The following is a 16,375-nucleotide window of genomic DNA, read 5'->3' as shown; positions in this document are numbered from 1 at the left end:
CGAGGACATTTTTTGGGTGAAGTGACAATTTTTTAAAATAATTTTTGGGGGTTTTCTCCCTTCCCCCTCCATATATACACCAAATTTGCATAAATTTTGCATTTTGACATTTTTTCGGGGGGGGGAGGGTGAGGGGGGAACACCATTTTTTTTATGAAAAGTATTTTTGAGGGGATTTCCCCCTTTCCCCCTCCATATGTACACCGAATGTGCATAAATTATATATCGCCTGAATCTGTGATTCATTCTGCGTACAACGGTATATCTTTCATATCTCTAGGGTATTTAGTTTCTGAGCTATAGTCATTTCAAGGTACCGCTGCATTTTGAAGCTTGAATCAGTGGCCATTCCTTTTGGGGGTACAACTCAAGTTACATTGGTCATACGACAATGATGCAAATATTTTTCTGTTTCTTACATGCCTGCGATAATTTCTATGTGCATTTTGAACTTTTCATATCCTTTTTTCGGAGGGGGCGAAACCCCATTTTCTAAAAAAAAAGTATTTTCAGGGGATTTCCCCCCTTTCCCCCTCCATATATACGCCGAATGTGCATAAATTATATATTGTCTAAATCTGTGATTCATTCTGCGTACAACGGTATATCTTTCATATCTCTAGGGCATTTAGTTTCTGAGCTATAGTCATTTCAAGGTACCGCTGCATTTTGAAGCTTCAATCAGTGGCATGCCGACCATTCCTTTTGGGGGTACAACTCAAGTTACATTGGTCATATGATAATAATGCAAATATTTTTGTGTTCCTTACATGTCAGCGATCATTTCCATGTGCATGTCGACACTGTCATGTACTTTTTTCTTGGGGGGAGGGTGGGGGAACCAAATTTTTTTGTGAAATTTTGGAATTTTGAGAGTTAGCCCCCTCCCCCCACCACATATACGCCGAATTTTCAAAAATTTCATATAGTCTGACTCTGGTTCATTCCGCGTACAACGGTATATCACTCATCTCTCTAGGGCAATTAGCCTCCGATCTACACTCATTTAATTGAAACCCTGCATTTTACTCAAAATCGGCTCGGGCAATAGAGGCTTACCTGTGAAAAAGGCCTTGGGCGGCAAAAGGTTAAAGCAATAATTTACAACATTTTCTGGAGAAAAAAAAATGACATTTTTTTTTTTTTTTGAGCATGCAACACCAGTATATAACAAGCCATATTAATGTGACAACATTTCAACAACTAATACTCACGATAATCCTAAACAACTAATATGATAATTCTATACTATGTACAGTGAACCATAACATAAGCACATACAACCTGTTTTCTAATACATCTCCTACTACATCACATGGAGTTGGCAACAATGTCATGGTATCATAAATGATTCCACATAAAATCACTAAATAAATGCTTTATAATGCATATCTGGAAGCTAAAATGTTCACAAAGCATGCACAATTTTCCACTTTCTTATGGGTGAACGCAGGGTCACCAGCACCCAGTGACACAGCTTTGTGGGGTATAGCAGCTACAGCTACTTGTTGGTCAACAATTCCTTAATTTATAACTTAGAATCAATAATCAAAGTACATGGCAAAGTGAACATAATTACCTTCATAACCTTTCCTTCGGCAATAATACTGACATCACAGAACCTTGAATTCTGTCGAAGGCAATTCAAGTTGTGAAGCACTTTCGTAGCATAATGGTGGTGGCAGTACTGGTGGTTTGGTTCAGAATCTGCAGAGACCTCATTGCTTTTTAGTAGAGGCATCACAACGGATACTCAGGTAGCACCTCCTGGAAATAAAAATAAAATTATTAAAAACAAACACTGCAACACACTTCTGGTTTGAAAACAGATATTTTCAAGCACAAAATACAAATTTTCAGTTAGATTTCAGGGTAAGTGCTTCCTTCTTCGGATCATTATTTCAAAACAATAATTTTTTTGTGCTTGTAAATAGACACTTGCACAATGCTATCAAATGCAAGGATATGAAAAATTGTGGGGATGAATGAATTGAACATAACAATCTATTACTAATGATAAATATATTTAACTAGATATATAACATTGCACAGCAATGCATATGACCATAAAAGATAGTTTTTCAGTTGTCACAAAAATTTACTACTTGAACAATATAAAACTTGAATCAACTCAACATTCACACAAACCAAGATTTATGGCATGCATGTTGCTAATTTTGTGTGAAATGATTGAAGCTATATCTCTGATGGTCCACATGCATAATATGCATATGCCTACATGTATTTAAGAATACCAAAATATTCTGTAACTTTCCTGACATTTTTAGTTCAACTAGATATTTAACCCTCCGGCAATCAACCTTCTTTTGTAACATAAGCAGTCACGTGGCACACTTTGTGCACAGGGTGGTTTATGAATTAAAAATTGAGTTATTTTATAATAATAAATGAATACTTTTATTTAGAGAGGTTCTTTGCTTTACCGTACAAAAATAGTGGGCAATGTGTTATTTGTCAAATAAAAGTGTTTCTACTTAGTGATCGCGGTAGCTCAGTCGGTAACGAGTCTGACTACCATGCAAAAGGTCCCGGGTTCGATCCTCGGCTGGTTCAAATCCGGGAAATTTTCTAACGTTGGAAGCGACCCTGGTGTTAACCCAGCGTCGAATGACATGGGTACCTGGGGGGTAAAGGCGGTATGCCTTCATGGCTTGGCCTAAGCACAGGGGAGCACTTTACCTTTTTTTCTACTTAGGTAGACAAATGGAGATGTAACATAGATGGGTAATGGTTCCGATTGTTTTATGATTTGTTTATCAAATTCTCCTAGCAGGAAAACTAATTATTACAGCTGAGGCAATCTCTTGATTGGCTTGTTTCCAAGTGACATGTGTCGCGTGTTGCTTCGGTATGAAAGTTGCCTTGGACAGAAGGACCCATGTCGCGTTTGGATACTTACTAATTTGGGCCTCCTAATCACGAATCTAAAGTTAAAATTTGGCGCTCACGTATAGAAATTCCTAAATTATGTGGAATTAACACCGGTATGATTGTCTATACACTATTGTGGTAGCCATATTTGATGTGGACAAGTGAGGTTCGGTATTCGTTGCGTACTTGTTGCTGTGTCTACAGCGTTGCCGCATTGTTACTTTTTCATTTGAGGTATGAAAAGGTGGTTTGAATTACGAATGAACCGGACTTTGGAATTTTGTACAATCCAACAAGCTCGGAGGAGAATGGCGATAGTGACGATGACAGTCTGGAGGGAGATGATGTTGTGGAATGCGGCTTCGAATAGAGGTAAGTTTGGCAAAGGTGCGGTTTCTAGAGTGTTGTAAGAATAGTTATACCAATTGCATGTGAGAAAATGGCATCTTCAATAGTGTGGATTAAATGTTTGTTCCATGATTCATTGACGGTAAGGATAGGTTACGTTAGTTAGAATAACGGAAATATCTGCAATTTGTTTGAAATTCGGTGTAGCCTACTTACAAATTTTGGTCTGGTAATCATGAATGTGCAGTTGAAATTTGGCACTTATTTGGGGGCAGGTGAAACCGGCCAATTTCTAACATACCTTTAAAAGGGACTCTATAGTGAAAGCTGGGTAGCCGGAGCAGAGCGTAGCGGAGGCAGGGCCGCAGTAGGATAATTACCCCAGGGGTGGAGCCTGGAATCGGTGGGAAATTTGGACTCAAAAATTTCAAACGGCAATATCTGAACTTCAGTCGGCTATACATTGGTAAATAGTTCTTTCCGTGCTCCAGATTTATGTTCTTCACAATTAGCATTACACAATGTTCACAAAAAACAAAACAAAATGTCCGAAATAGAGGGTGTAGAAATAAGCACTTAATTTAGATTATTTTGCTATTCCCACGTGTGAGTGCCAAATTAAGGGGCCAAAATTACTGAGTATGCCAAATTTCAAACAAAATGGAGAAATTCCTGGTATTGTAAAATCTCTCCGGAAAGAGCTTGTGTCCCTATTTTTCGAAAGACTGCATTGATTACCAATGGCTCGCTTGCAAGCGACACTTGTGGTTTGTCGCCTCAGTATGAAATATCTCTCAGGATACTATTTATATTCTAATAACATAGAAAAATAAACTCTAGTACACAATCCAACACCTGACGTCCGGAATCACATTTGCGATGTTTTTCTTGTGTTAAGCATGCTATTTATTTATTAATTTTATTTTACTTTTCTTTCTAAATTAATGCCATTTCGTGACTGCAAATCACTCCACAAATATAACTATTTCCATCAATTGACGTACCGTCTTTCAAGACAAACAAATCTACACAATATATTCCAAAAACTAACTAAGCCGCATTACTTTCATAAGAATATTAACAGCTGTGCTGATCGCACTGCCATCTATGTTGTCATCGTCTCGGGAACCAGTTTCTTGGGTCGCTTTCCACACTACGTTATTCTAGGCGCTGTACTAACGGCAAAAGCATAAATTGATTCCGCAGTATGTGTTAATAGAAGTAAATCGAACCATGTTAAAATTGCATTCGTAGCATAATAAATTTTAGGCTTGGGCCTAAAATTATTCCAGGATACAAAGAATTTCACACGAGCATACTTCGAAGTCGAATATTTTGTGTGGTTTCCGCATCTTGAAGTCAGTTTCATTAAAAGTAAAACACCAAAACCTGTCGATTAAAAATAAATGCAATTTTCGAAGGTGTAGAGCTGGCCACTGGTGAATGGAACATTCAGGTTAGTCATATCGGCAGACACCTAGCACAAAATCGATTGAAATGAATGAATAGGCAGACAACATTAAACAATGCTTACGGTATACTAAAATCCCTCCTAAATTTTATATATTATTTCCATATTTATTAGAATGGCTTATTCAGAACAAGAAATAGCGAAAATACATGTACTGAAATAGTAAATTTCACTTACTACACCTAACACCTCTAATCAAATGTTGACATGTTAACTGGTGAGATGAAGTAATGTTTTCGGTATTCCATTGAAAGTAATGGATATAACGGTGTGATTATTTCAATTTCATTATTATTTAAGAGTGTAAATTGAAGAAGATGAAAAACACCCTACCTCCGTCATACTCCATGCACAAACAATAATCTGTGCAATCTGGCATCTACGCACATTTCTTCTTCTTCTTGACCTTATCAACTCAAAGGTACTGTCTTCTTCTTCTTCATAATGGACGTCACGGCCTGCTTTATAAAGGCCGGAATACTGAAATGTACCAACGCTACGTATCTCGCCGGCCTAAACATCCAAATATATAACATTGTTTTTCGTACATGTAGAATTTCCGAGGAAAAAATGTCATACAGTATGTAACATTGTTATTCGTACACATAGAATTTCCGAGGAAAAATGTCATTACTATTATAGTAAATATAATCAATGTCCTCCTCCGTAGCCGAGCGGGTTAAGGCGTTCACTCGTCTTGAGATCGTTCGCTGCGGGACGGCGTAGGTTCGAATCCGGCTCTGGTCGGAATTTATTCGGCCTACGTATAGGCACAGAATAGTAGTAGTAACTATTCTATGGTGGCCATTCCCACCATCGTGAGGAAATTAGCGAGCTCCGAGTGAGTGAGCGCAATCCGGTCGCGAAGTCCTACAACGGCTGGGGGTCGGTCGGGCTGACCACCCGTCCCCCTAGACTGGCTGCAGATCTCCCCTTGGTGGCTCGCGTGGAAGGGAGGCCAGCAGTCGGTAGGTAAGCCTTGGCCCGATATTGGGCTGTTGCGCTATTGGATTTAAATATAATCATTTTCATATGTACCTGGAAATTAATATTAATGAAGGTTTCACCAACAAATGTCAATAAAAATGTAATTTCAAAGTGTATAAACACAGCATATAATTTGTGTGAAAAGAGAAAAGCACGCTCTGTTTCATGCAACATTGTTATTCTGGCGATTTCGTGCAGTTTGCAACTTCGTAACAAGGCTGTGTCCGGATTGGCAAGCGCTCCGTCCCGTTCTCTCCCTTCTGCTGCCGTACGGTGCGCCTGCGCCCCAGAGCGCGGTGAGTGAAGTTCGGGCTGACACCTGGCGGGAAAAGTGACAACCTTACTACAAGGGGACATGGTTGGCATGTTTAAAACAAAAGTGTTTAAAACACTTTGTTTTAAACGTTTAAAACACACGGCTTTGTTTTTTACAAATGTTTTAAACGTTTAAAACAATCTGTTTTAAACATGTTTTTTTTACAAGTGTTTAAAACACATTTTGGTGGTAGATATTTTATAGTCTGTGATAATTTTTTTGTTTGGCAACCCTGTTTTTCATTGAATCTGTGTCAATTAATCCGTTCTTTACAGGTCTCACTTATCGCACAACACTTGAGCAACCTTATGTTCTGACGTCACGGGAGAAAGCTTTATAATTTTAGGCTAAATGCCTATGTTGTTAGGTTAGGCAGGCTAGCAACGTATGCACAAGGTAGCAAGATTGTTGTGCGACAAGAAAGACCCGTGCTTTACTGTAGAAATCGAAACCTCTCAGTTCCTTGTTTCGTATCGTCCTGTAAGTTTGAGACTGGTGGAAGCTTGAAATGGAAACTAATATCTAAATACACAATGCGTGATTTTGATCGTGACGTGATTTTTTTTCTTTTGCGATACGATTCATTGGTTTGTATAACTGAATGAAGCGCAGATGCTTACTTTTGGAAACATAATTTTGGACTTTGAAAAAAATCATCTGGAGAATCTATTATGACACTGCAGGTTGTTTTCTGCTATATAAACTGTTCAGGCAACAGGAAATATTTCACCGTGATTTTTTCAGGACGAGGATAGGAATTCTATAATATTTAGTTTCTTGAAATTTAGATGAATATAAATCCTAACCTACTTCAGTAGTGGCGGAAAAAGGGGGGCTATTACCCACAACTTTTGTCCCTGCAGTCACGGCCGCCGAGTTGTCAAAATTATTGGGGGGGCTCTGATCACTGAAATAAATTATTGAATGACTCACTCTCAACCTTTTTTAAGTTTTGGCCACAGTGTTTGGAATCTCATAAAAGTCCGATCCGGACTTCGGGAAATGATTTCCCGAATTTTCGGGATCCCGTGCAGTCGGGAAATACCGAATGCTCATTTGAAAATGTCGTTATTTCTCGACGTTTTCTGCATTGTCAATTTCTGGAACTTACCGTAAATTGTTAGTTTTTAATCCAGAAATCACTTAAAGTGAAAATGACGTGTATAATTCGAGATTTTCAGAGCTTTGGGAAATTTTGAACATTTCCCGACTCAGTAGGGAAATTGAAAATTTTTCCCGTCCCGCACACCCCTAATAAAAGCCCATGAATTCCTCAAAAATGTCATTTTTTTATTCACAGTTCGAATGCAGAATATTAATTGTCCACGGTTGGATATGTCACAAGTTTCGTCAACCATAATAGCAAAATATTCCCGACTTTTATTATCTGCTACCACGGAGCGCAAAACAGATCTCCCTAATATATCAATGATCTCGCGATCATGCGAGAGCCATTTGTAGCCCGAACGTCCCATCCACTACCCTAGTTCATGCACATCGTCTTTTGAAACTCATGTTTAGTAAAAATTTTAACAATACTCATAATTACATACTTAGTATATACTAGTAATAAATCATGGGTTTTGCTGTCTCTGGTCATAGCCTCCCCAAAGTTGATGGTTTAGCGGTTTTAGTCCACCAAAGTTGATGGTGTAGAAAATTTTAAATGTGTATTAAAAGTTAAGTTCATGTGGCACAGTTCAGAGTAAACTTTACAAGAGAAGCAAAATAATACATTAGATCCTCTTAAGCAAAATTATTTGGGTGGCTCTGCCCCCACATTGTTAATATTGGGGGGCTCGACCCCACCCCCTAAGCCCCATGGAGTCGGCGCCTATACCTGCAGTAGAGGTGTGCGAGATCCCGAAAAGTCGGGACCGGGATCGGGAAAGAAAATTTCCGTCCCGATCCTGACTTTCCGACGTTTTGGGATCCCAAGCAGTCTGGAAATTCCGAATGGTCATTTTAAAACGTCGTCAATTCTAGACATTCTCTGCATTGTGGTTTTGTACCAGAAGTGCAAAAACAAGCACTTAAGATGGAAATTACATGTAGAATTCGAGATTTCAAGAGCTTTGGGAAATTTCGAACACATCCCGTCCCGAAAATTTTCCGACTTTTTTGAGAATTTTCCCCGTCCCGACCCAAAAAATTCTGTACCCCACACCCCTACCCTGCAGTATGGTAAACCTTATCTCCAAAGGTAAATAAACTGTCCTTGTCGCCATTGTACTCATAAAAATGAGTATTTTTTCTCTTTAACGACTTTAACTATAATTTACTGGGAAAAGGTTGAATTTGTTTTGTTTAAAACATGTTTAAAACATGTTTTTTTTAACTCATGTTTAAAACTATGTTTAAAACAAAAAAAAACATGTTTTAAACACACAAAAAACTGTTTGTTTTGTTCTTTTAAAAAAAAACACAAATTTTGCCAACCCTGCAAGGGGACATGTAGATTCGGACGACTTGGATGTGACTTCGACGGCACGCGAGAGCAACGGGAGTGAACGGGACGGAGCGCTTGCCAATCCGGACACAGCCACAGCGAGTTCAAACGTGTATCTGTCGCGGCTCTCTGCTCTCCCCTCCGACTCCACGTCTGCCGCGAATTCGGACAACGGAGGTTGGCTGAGTCCGCGGATGGAACGGTGTTCTAGGTGACATCTGCTGCCGATTAGGACGCGGCCAGTTTGAACATGCAGGCGCGATCCCCGTCAAGCGGAATGCTGGCGTAGGATTAAAATTAACCGATATGCCATCTGGTGGGACTTTTAGGAACTAGTCTAAGTAGGATACACGTTCTGTTGAAGTCGTTTCAAGCATGGGGAATATACGAAAGAGTAAGGTCTACTGTTCAGGTTTTTTTGTGCTCTAAATCGTTTTATGGGTCAGAACAAATGAAAGTTTTCATGCATTTCCACCCCGTGGAATCAACAAAATTAAATTTGTAAATGAATCACGGGAAACGTAATTGATTGACAGAAGACTGGCATGGGGAATAACACTGTAATTCGGCAAGGAAATTACGAAGAATGCACAAGTCTATTCACTTTATTTTTCGAGAGATTGCCATGAAAGTAAAGTTTTAAATTGTACTTTATAAATAAAACTTTTCATTTTCGAAAAGTCATGAAGTGTGTTACCCAATGCATTCATGTAGGTATTATGTATGTGTGAAATTTGGAAAAGGTTCAAGTCGATTAAGAGAGAAGATGAAGAAAATAGTTTGAGTGAGAATGAATTAATGTCAAATGTAACCAGAAAAAGAAAATGCAAATGCTAATGTTGCTGCTTCATTCAGTACAATCTTCTTTTTCAGTGAGGATAACCTGGACATGAAATCGTGAATATTATCGAGAAAGAACTGCAACGATATGTTCACAATTTTATCCTGCCAGCTTTTCAAGTATAGGTCAATTTCAATTTCTTTATTTTCAAATAATTCCCGAGAATCCCAGTTACAACATGAGGTGCAAATGATACAGCACTGCTTTGAAGAACCAGTGCGCATACATTACTTTCGTCTGAGTTTTCCCTGTTATAATTAAATTAATATCACAATTAAATGCTTCATTCTCATCACAGCTTCACCTTCGTTAGAGTTCCTGGAATTCACATCGCATTCACAATATTTAAAAATATCGCGTAATTTAAACGTTTCTCCTCCATAGCAGCCATGACAACACGCTGCTGTTTCGTACTACTGCTAAATGTAAACCAAGAGTTATCCTACTAGCGCCCATATTGGAAGCGACACTAGCGCTCAAGTGGTAATTTTAATTCGAAATGCGCAAGGTGAAGGAACTTAATTCCGATCTGAAGGATGTTATTATAAATTTGGCCCTTAGAGGTTATTCATTGGACAAAACAGCCAATAAATCACACTCCACAGTTCAATACATAGTAAACGAATTTAGAGAGGAAAGTTCAATACAGAATGTGCCGAGAAAACCAAAAGAGCGACGGTTGAATAAACGTGATGAGCGCTATATTTTAAAAAGAGTGCGAGAAAACCCCCGAATAAGTTACGATTAGTAGAAAATGTTGCTGGCAAGATGATGTCCGATCAAACTGTCCGACGTTCCTTGTGAAAGCATGGATATCATACCAGAATACCACGAAAGAGGCCGTATGTAAATAAAGTAAATCGCAGGAATAGGCTTTCATTCGCGAAAGAGCACATCCACAAGGACCAGGAATTTTGGGATAGTGTCACCTGGTCAGACGAGTCCAAGATTAATATATACGGGTCAGATGGTATAAATAGGGTCTGGAGAAAAATCAAATAAATACAATGATCACTAGAGACCGGATGTTTAGGCACTAAAAACATATAAAGTAGGCAGGCAAATAAGCACTTATAATTTTCAAAATAGGCATTAAAATACAAATAGGCAATAAAAAAGGCAATGAAATTTAACTCAAAATAATGAAGATAGACGTACAAAAAGAAATAGGTGTTTAAATTATATAGAAACATACCTGTACATTCTTTATAGTTGCTTAAAATGAACCAGGAGCTCATCATTAGAGACAGCAGTCCAATATTGTACTTAATAAATCACTGCAAACAGGAGTCACGTCAGCCCAAAATTTCCATTGTATAGTGGCTACACACAATAGTCTGACAAAAGAAATTGTTGGCTACTTCCAATCAGTAGGTACGCAAATTATTTAAATATACACTTTATCACTGCACGCAGAGTTATTTCAGTTAAAAAAAATTACACTATATATTCCACACAGCAGTTCGAACTAAGAAACTGTTTAAATGCATTTCAAGTTTGTACTGTACGGTTTGGCAGTCTCTGAATAAGAAGCACTAATTGTGGTTGCATATCACAACAAGGTATTTCTTCAGGTGATGAACCGACAAGTTATGTCTGCGATCGGACAACACATTTTTTTGAATTTAAAAGATCTTTCAACCTCCACAGATATTACCGGAGCATACTTAAAGCACGCGAGAACATGTGGATCTAACTCAGTTTGTATATTTTCACCTTTCAGAACTTGTTGAATTGCCCTTAATTTGTCCCAAGTCCTTAATAGCTGCAATAACTCGCTAACTGTTATTTTTAAATTTCTTGGAAGCATCGGAAACTAATCCTGGGAACAGGAAATTGTATGCACCGAGTTCAGTCATGTCCCAATTTTAAAGAAAATGCCTAAAATAGGCAATATCTGGCATTTATGAAATAATATGTGACAGTCAGATTTACCGTCATTATTATTATTATCATTATTATTCATGTATGTAGCGGTAAAAAGACGTGTTGATTCAAAGTGTTGAGTGTTTCAATTTGTAAGATTACATATTTGATTTTTGCCAAGCCGACGGGAGGAACGAGACGTTAGCGTGTGTTAAGGGCGAGCACCTGAAGGGTCACGCTATGCGTCTAAAGCTTAGGAAATTCGACCGTAATGACAAACATTTAAATATCTCGGTTTCCAACGGTCAGATTCATGTGAAACTTATACCAGCGCAGCGGCATATGTGCAAGGACGGATATGTGGAGTTTCGTCACGATCAAGCGACAATTACGGACGCCAGATCAAATCGGTTCTAATTGATCAGTTTGTGGACAGCGATTGCAATTGAGCTATGGGCGACAGCCAGGCGGAAGCTTAATCCGCACGAACTCAACTTCGAGCACGGCTCGTCCCACTTGGGAGACAATAGAGCAAAGTGGACTGACCTCTTCGGAAGGTCACTCCAACGTGCGCATAGCGTCCTTTTTCAAAATCCAAATAAAACGAAGGACATGGTTTTTCGTTACACAGTCTTACCGCGATCCTTGTAGTGAGAGCAGCTCCGTGCTAACTCTCCATATACAGTCTTACCGCGATCCTTGTAGCGAGAGCAGCTCCGAGCTACCTCTCCATATACAGTTTTGCCGCGATTCTTGGAACGAGAGCACCTTTGTGCTACCTTTCGTGTACAGTGGACTTTGTTGTGTTGTGCGAACACCAGTGTGTGTGATAGGCAGTAAGTCTACACGAGTGCGCCTACCTCAACCGCTGGGGGAAGTTGAAGCGAAACCGTGTTTCCGTGATTACCTTACGCCATTTATAATTTTTGAGAAACAAGGAACACCGGAAACTATGGCGGGCTAGAGGAAGAAAGGAGATGAGGGCGTTACGTCGATTCGCCCGACGTCAGAAGAAACTACGCCGATGATGCCTATCCGCCGCCATGGAGAGAGAGAGAGAACGTCGAACGCCGCCCTATTGATACGCCGACGACGCCTACCATCCGCCACGTTGACGCCCTACGACGCTTACCAGCCGCGACAGAGAGACGTAGAGAGAGATGTTGACGCCCCGACGACGCCGACGACGCCTACCAGCCGCGACAGAGAGATGTAGAGAGAGATGTTGACGCCCCGACGACGCCGACGACGCCTACAACGACCGCTCAGATGCGACGTCCGAACCGCGTCATACCACGGAGATCCACCGATCCCGAGAGGAAGAGGAGCCGGGGAACTAGGTGTTTGGATCCTTTTCGCATCTTCATCGTCGCGATCAAAGAAACCTTTCGCGTGGATACTATGTGTTTTCAATCGCCCATAAAGACGCCAGGATGCACCCCGGGAGCTGAGAGATGGTAAAGTATTCATCTGTGTGAACCTTAACACGTGACGGCCCGATTGATTTAGAGAACGCCCTTGAAATTCGTCGACATGTTGAAAACGCCCACTCAACTCGAAATTTTACATCAAACTCCCGTCGCGCTTGTCATTTGTAATCTATTCGTCTCAGGTCAATTTTTCTTATTCCTTGTGATATTTTTTTATGATCTTAAATTCATTGTTGTTTGTGCTCCTTTGTATTTGTTTAAAGTGCGTACTATTAGAGTAAAGCGCCGCCCGCTTAATTGCATATTCTACTTGGGGTTTGTTCATTTTTATGTGTCAGCGCTGTGTCGCTGCTAGCTATGTCCGGTCGCATATGTGATTATTTGTTAAAGTATTTGCCTGGTAATGTGAATTGCTCGTCGCGGCGAAGTGTTTAAGTCCCGCCTGCTAGAGAGTACATGTTTGCGTCACTCAACGGAGGTTATTTGTTATGTTTGAACCACGTGAGGTCTTGTAAAAGGAAAACGCCCGCCCACGTGAATGTAGTTGCCGTTGAGACGCCTTTGTTTATACTGGTCAAGTAATGTATGGTCACCGCGCCGACTAGTTTCTTTTTAAAAAACAAAAGGTGAACTTAAGTAAGGGCTGGCTAGGATTTAAGTAGCACTGGAGCAAAATCACAAATGACCTGATTAGACAAAAAGTAAGATAAAATTAATTGAGAATGCAATAATTAGGGCTTGTCGTCATAAAACCTGTACTGTCATGTATAATTTCTAGTGTCGATAACCCCATGAGGATTGAATCTGAGAGAGAATGTGAGAGTGCAAGTGTGGGGACCTGTAATAGTTCCATTTTTGTTGGTTATGAATAGAATATACTTTTTATTTTCATGTTAATTTTGGGCTATATCATTTTCGTATGCATGTCGCTACCCGTGATTTTCAGGTATGCAGCTAGCCGCTTCCCGGCTACAGGTAAAGAGGTGGTAATTTGGAAGTACATATGTCTTTGTTTTTATTCGATATGGCTTATTACTATGCACTGTTGGTCACCGGTTCCTACACACGAACTTAACCTGGACCGTAACGCTATTTCGCTTGTCCGAGGGAGATTTTGCCGCCTCTATCTAGGTAGTGGTAGCATTTGTCTTCCCGGGCAAGGGAGGGCGTAGCATACATTTTTGGCGCCGCGAACACAGGGACCGGTATATTTTAAATCGAAAGCACCCTCAGTGCAGAAGTATATGTCGTTTTTTGTAAGGGCTACGTCAGGCGTATTTTGGTGTCATGTAACTGAGTTTCATTGTGAGATTTTATTGTTTTATTTTTGACGTGAGGTGGTAATTGAGACATTAGGCGTTTATTTTTGTCAAGGTAGTAGGGCAGCTACTTAAGGCGTTAGGCATTTTAAAATTTTTGTTTTGGCATATGGCATTAGGCGTTAAGTTGAGTTCTGGCAAAAGGGGAATCGACCGCCCTTATCTTTTTTCGTTTGTGAATTGTTTAAATATATATATTGGTATATATTGTGAGCGCTCACGTTTACGCTTGTCAGCGAGCATTGAGAATCGACCGAGGGTTGAATATTTGATTTCATGAGATTGCGCAACCGCCGCATCGAGAACTTAAACATGAGTGACGTAAGGGTGATTTGCGATGTCTGCAGCGAGGAGTTCCCAGAAAGTGAAAACGTCGGCACAGCTAGCCAGGTTTGCTCCCGGTGCGATGTCCCGTTAAGTCCGCGTGAAGAAACCAGTCTACCGAACAGCGGGGGGCAAGCCAATGAGACCATCGTGCAACAGGTATCTCTGGGAGAAGCAGAACGGGTCAACGAAGCAGCTAGCCTCAGTGGTACCAACTCCCAACAGATCATCGAGATGCTACTGCGGATGGGAGCCTCGCTAGAATCCAAGATGGAGGCTACGCGAAGCGGAATTGAAGCCTCGCTCGAAGCCAAGATGGAGGCTACGCGAAGCGGAATTGAAGCCTCGCTCGAAGCCAAGATAGAGGCTACCCAAAGCAAGATAGAGGCCATCAGCACCCAGATGCGAGTGACGGAAGACCGCCTCCAGGAAACCATCCGTACTTCCGGTGAGGTGATAACGCAAGAACTCGTCACTCGGGTACAGGAATGCGAATCCCGTGTCGAAGCCAAAATCACCGAAACCAACTTACGGATCGACCGGCAAGAGAACCAGATGGCAACACTGTCTCAGAGCGTGCGCGACCAGGAGGAAGGTATGCAGCAGATGGCCCGACAATGCGTGCAGCTGGAAGCGACATGTGACCGTGGCATAGACACCCTGGGCCGACAAGTGAGAGGGATTTCAGTTCGAGCCGAAGGGAATTCGGAACGGATTGAGGACCTCGAGATGAAAGTGCGTCAACTGAGCATGACTAGCAGCGGCACTTCACAATCGTCGCGGCAGCCCAGATTGACGTCACCACCGGCAGCCGACGTCGCCACTTGTTCGAACGGGGAAAGCGACCAGCGAGCTCCAGAAACGCCCCGCCCCCTTCGAAGAGAAGACACTGCGTCACCACGGTTGAGTCCGCGCCGCGAGCAGAGGGACGAGGATTTACAGTTACTACAACCGTCCGCCAGGAGAGCTCTGTTTCCGCCCGAATACCGGAAGCACTTCAAAAAATTTTCGGGTGCTGACAGAATTCTTCCTTCCACGTACCTCGAGGAATTTAATTCTACCGCCCGTGAGTTAGGTCTGACGGACGAGGATAGGCTTCTGATTCTGAAAGGTTTAATGCAGGACCGGGCCAAGAACTGGATGGACAGGAACGAGGGGAACTTCAATTCATATGAGGAGTTCAAAGAAGCGTTTCTCACTTATTTTCAACGTCCCCTGCAGGTCGAGAGGATGCTAATGCAGGTGCGAAACGAACGATACGACAGGGGCGGAGGACTCACGTATGCCCAGTACTTTTGGAAACGGTACAATGAGTTCAAGTCTCTGCAACCCCAAATGACCACGGCGGAGATAATAGCCGCTCTGGTGTACCATTTCCCACACGAGATTCGTCGTCACCTCAATGGAGCATGCGTGTTTGACGCCGACGCGATGTCCCTCACGCTGGAAAATCTGTTTCAGTGCGAGGAGGAGAGGCAGAGAACCAGGGGTGAGAAGTTTAGCAAGCGGCGCCGACCGGAAGATGATTCGTCGCACCGGAATAAACACCCGCGCGTTCATCTAGTCCAGCGAGGATGGAGAGGACAGCACCACGCTCCAGGGGCTGAAAGGAACCGCCAGCTGCAAGATCCACCTTCACCGCAACGAAGACGCCCGTTCAGAGGCAGGAGACGGCGTGGAGGTCCGACTCGTGCGTCGCCAAGGAGAAACGACGGTTTTTTTCAAAACGGCCAAGTCCGGGTTGGATTTTATCAGCGCCACGCGGATAGCAGGTCGGTCAGCCCGGAGTCAGATCGGGGAGATGCAGGACGCCGTGGAGCGAGAATCCCATGGAGCCCAGCGAGAGACACGAACAGGCCAAATTCGAGACACGGTTCGCCCAGGTACGAGAGAGAGAGCGACGTAAGAATGCGAGCTGACACGTAAATGCTCACATCTTGTTCTTGTTTTGTACATATAATCTTCATATTATGTTGATATTCAGGATGTTATTATATATGTTGTGTATCTGAAAGGTCGCAGTGTCCGTGCCGTTCAGAGAGTAAATTTCTATATACAGGGTGTACATGTATTTGCTTGTCAATTTTTATATACAGGGTGTTCATATATTTGTTTGCCAATTTTTATATACA

General features: G+C 41.6%; 1 protein-coding gene across 5 annotated transcripts in view; it reads right to left on the bottom strand.

Moving 5' to 3' along the window:
- Positions 1–5,072, bottom strand: part of LOC145994098 (actin-binding protein IPP) — a 41,265-nt gene extending 36,193 nt beyond the window's left edge. For 3 of the 5 annotated variants that reach the window (XM_083130185.1, XM_083130198.1, XM_083130203.1), the window contains exons 1-2: positions 5,045–5,072; positions 1,580–1,767 (exon numbers count right to left, since the gene is read on the bottom strand). In XM_083130185.1, the coding sequence (XP_082986311.1) occupies positions 1,580–1,741 (162 nt within the window). In that variant the 5' untranslated portion in view covers positions 1,742–1,767; positions 5,045–5,072. The other 2 variants (XM_083130188.1, XM_083130194.1) reach the window with 2 other exon arrangements.
- Positions 5,073–16,375: the final 11,303 nt, after the last annotated feature.

Source organism: Lepisma saccharinum, chromosome 1, assembly GCF_977018435.1.
Source record: "Lepisma saccharinum chromosome 1, izLepSacc3.1, whole genome shotgun sequence".
Lineage (NCBI taxonomy): Eukaryota > Metazoa > Arthropoda > Insecta > Zygentoma > Lepismatidae > Lepisma > Lepisma saccharinum.
Note: the sequence above shows the minus strand (reverse complement) of the source record. Positions and strands in the feature narration are given on the sequence as shown.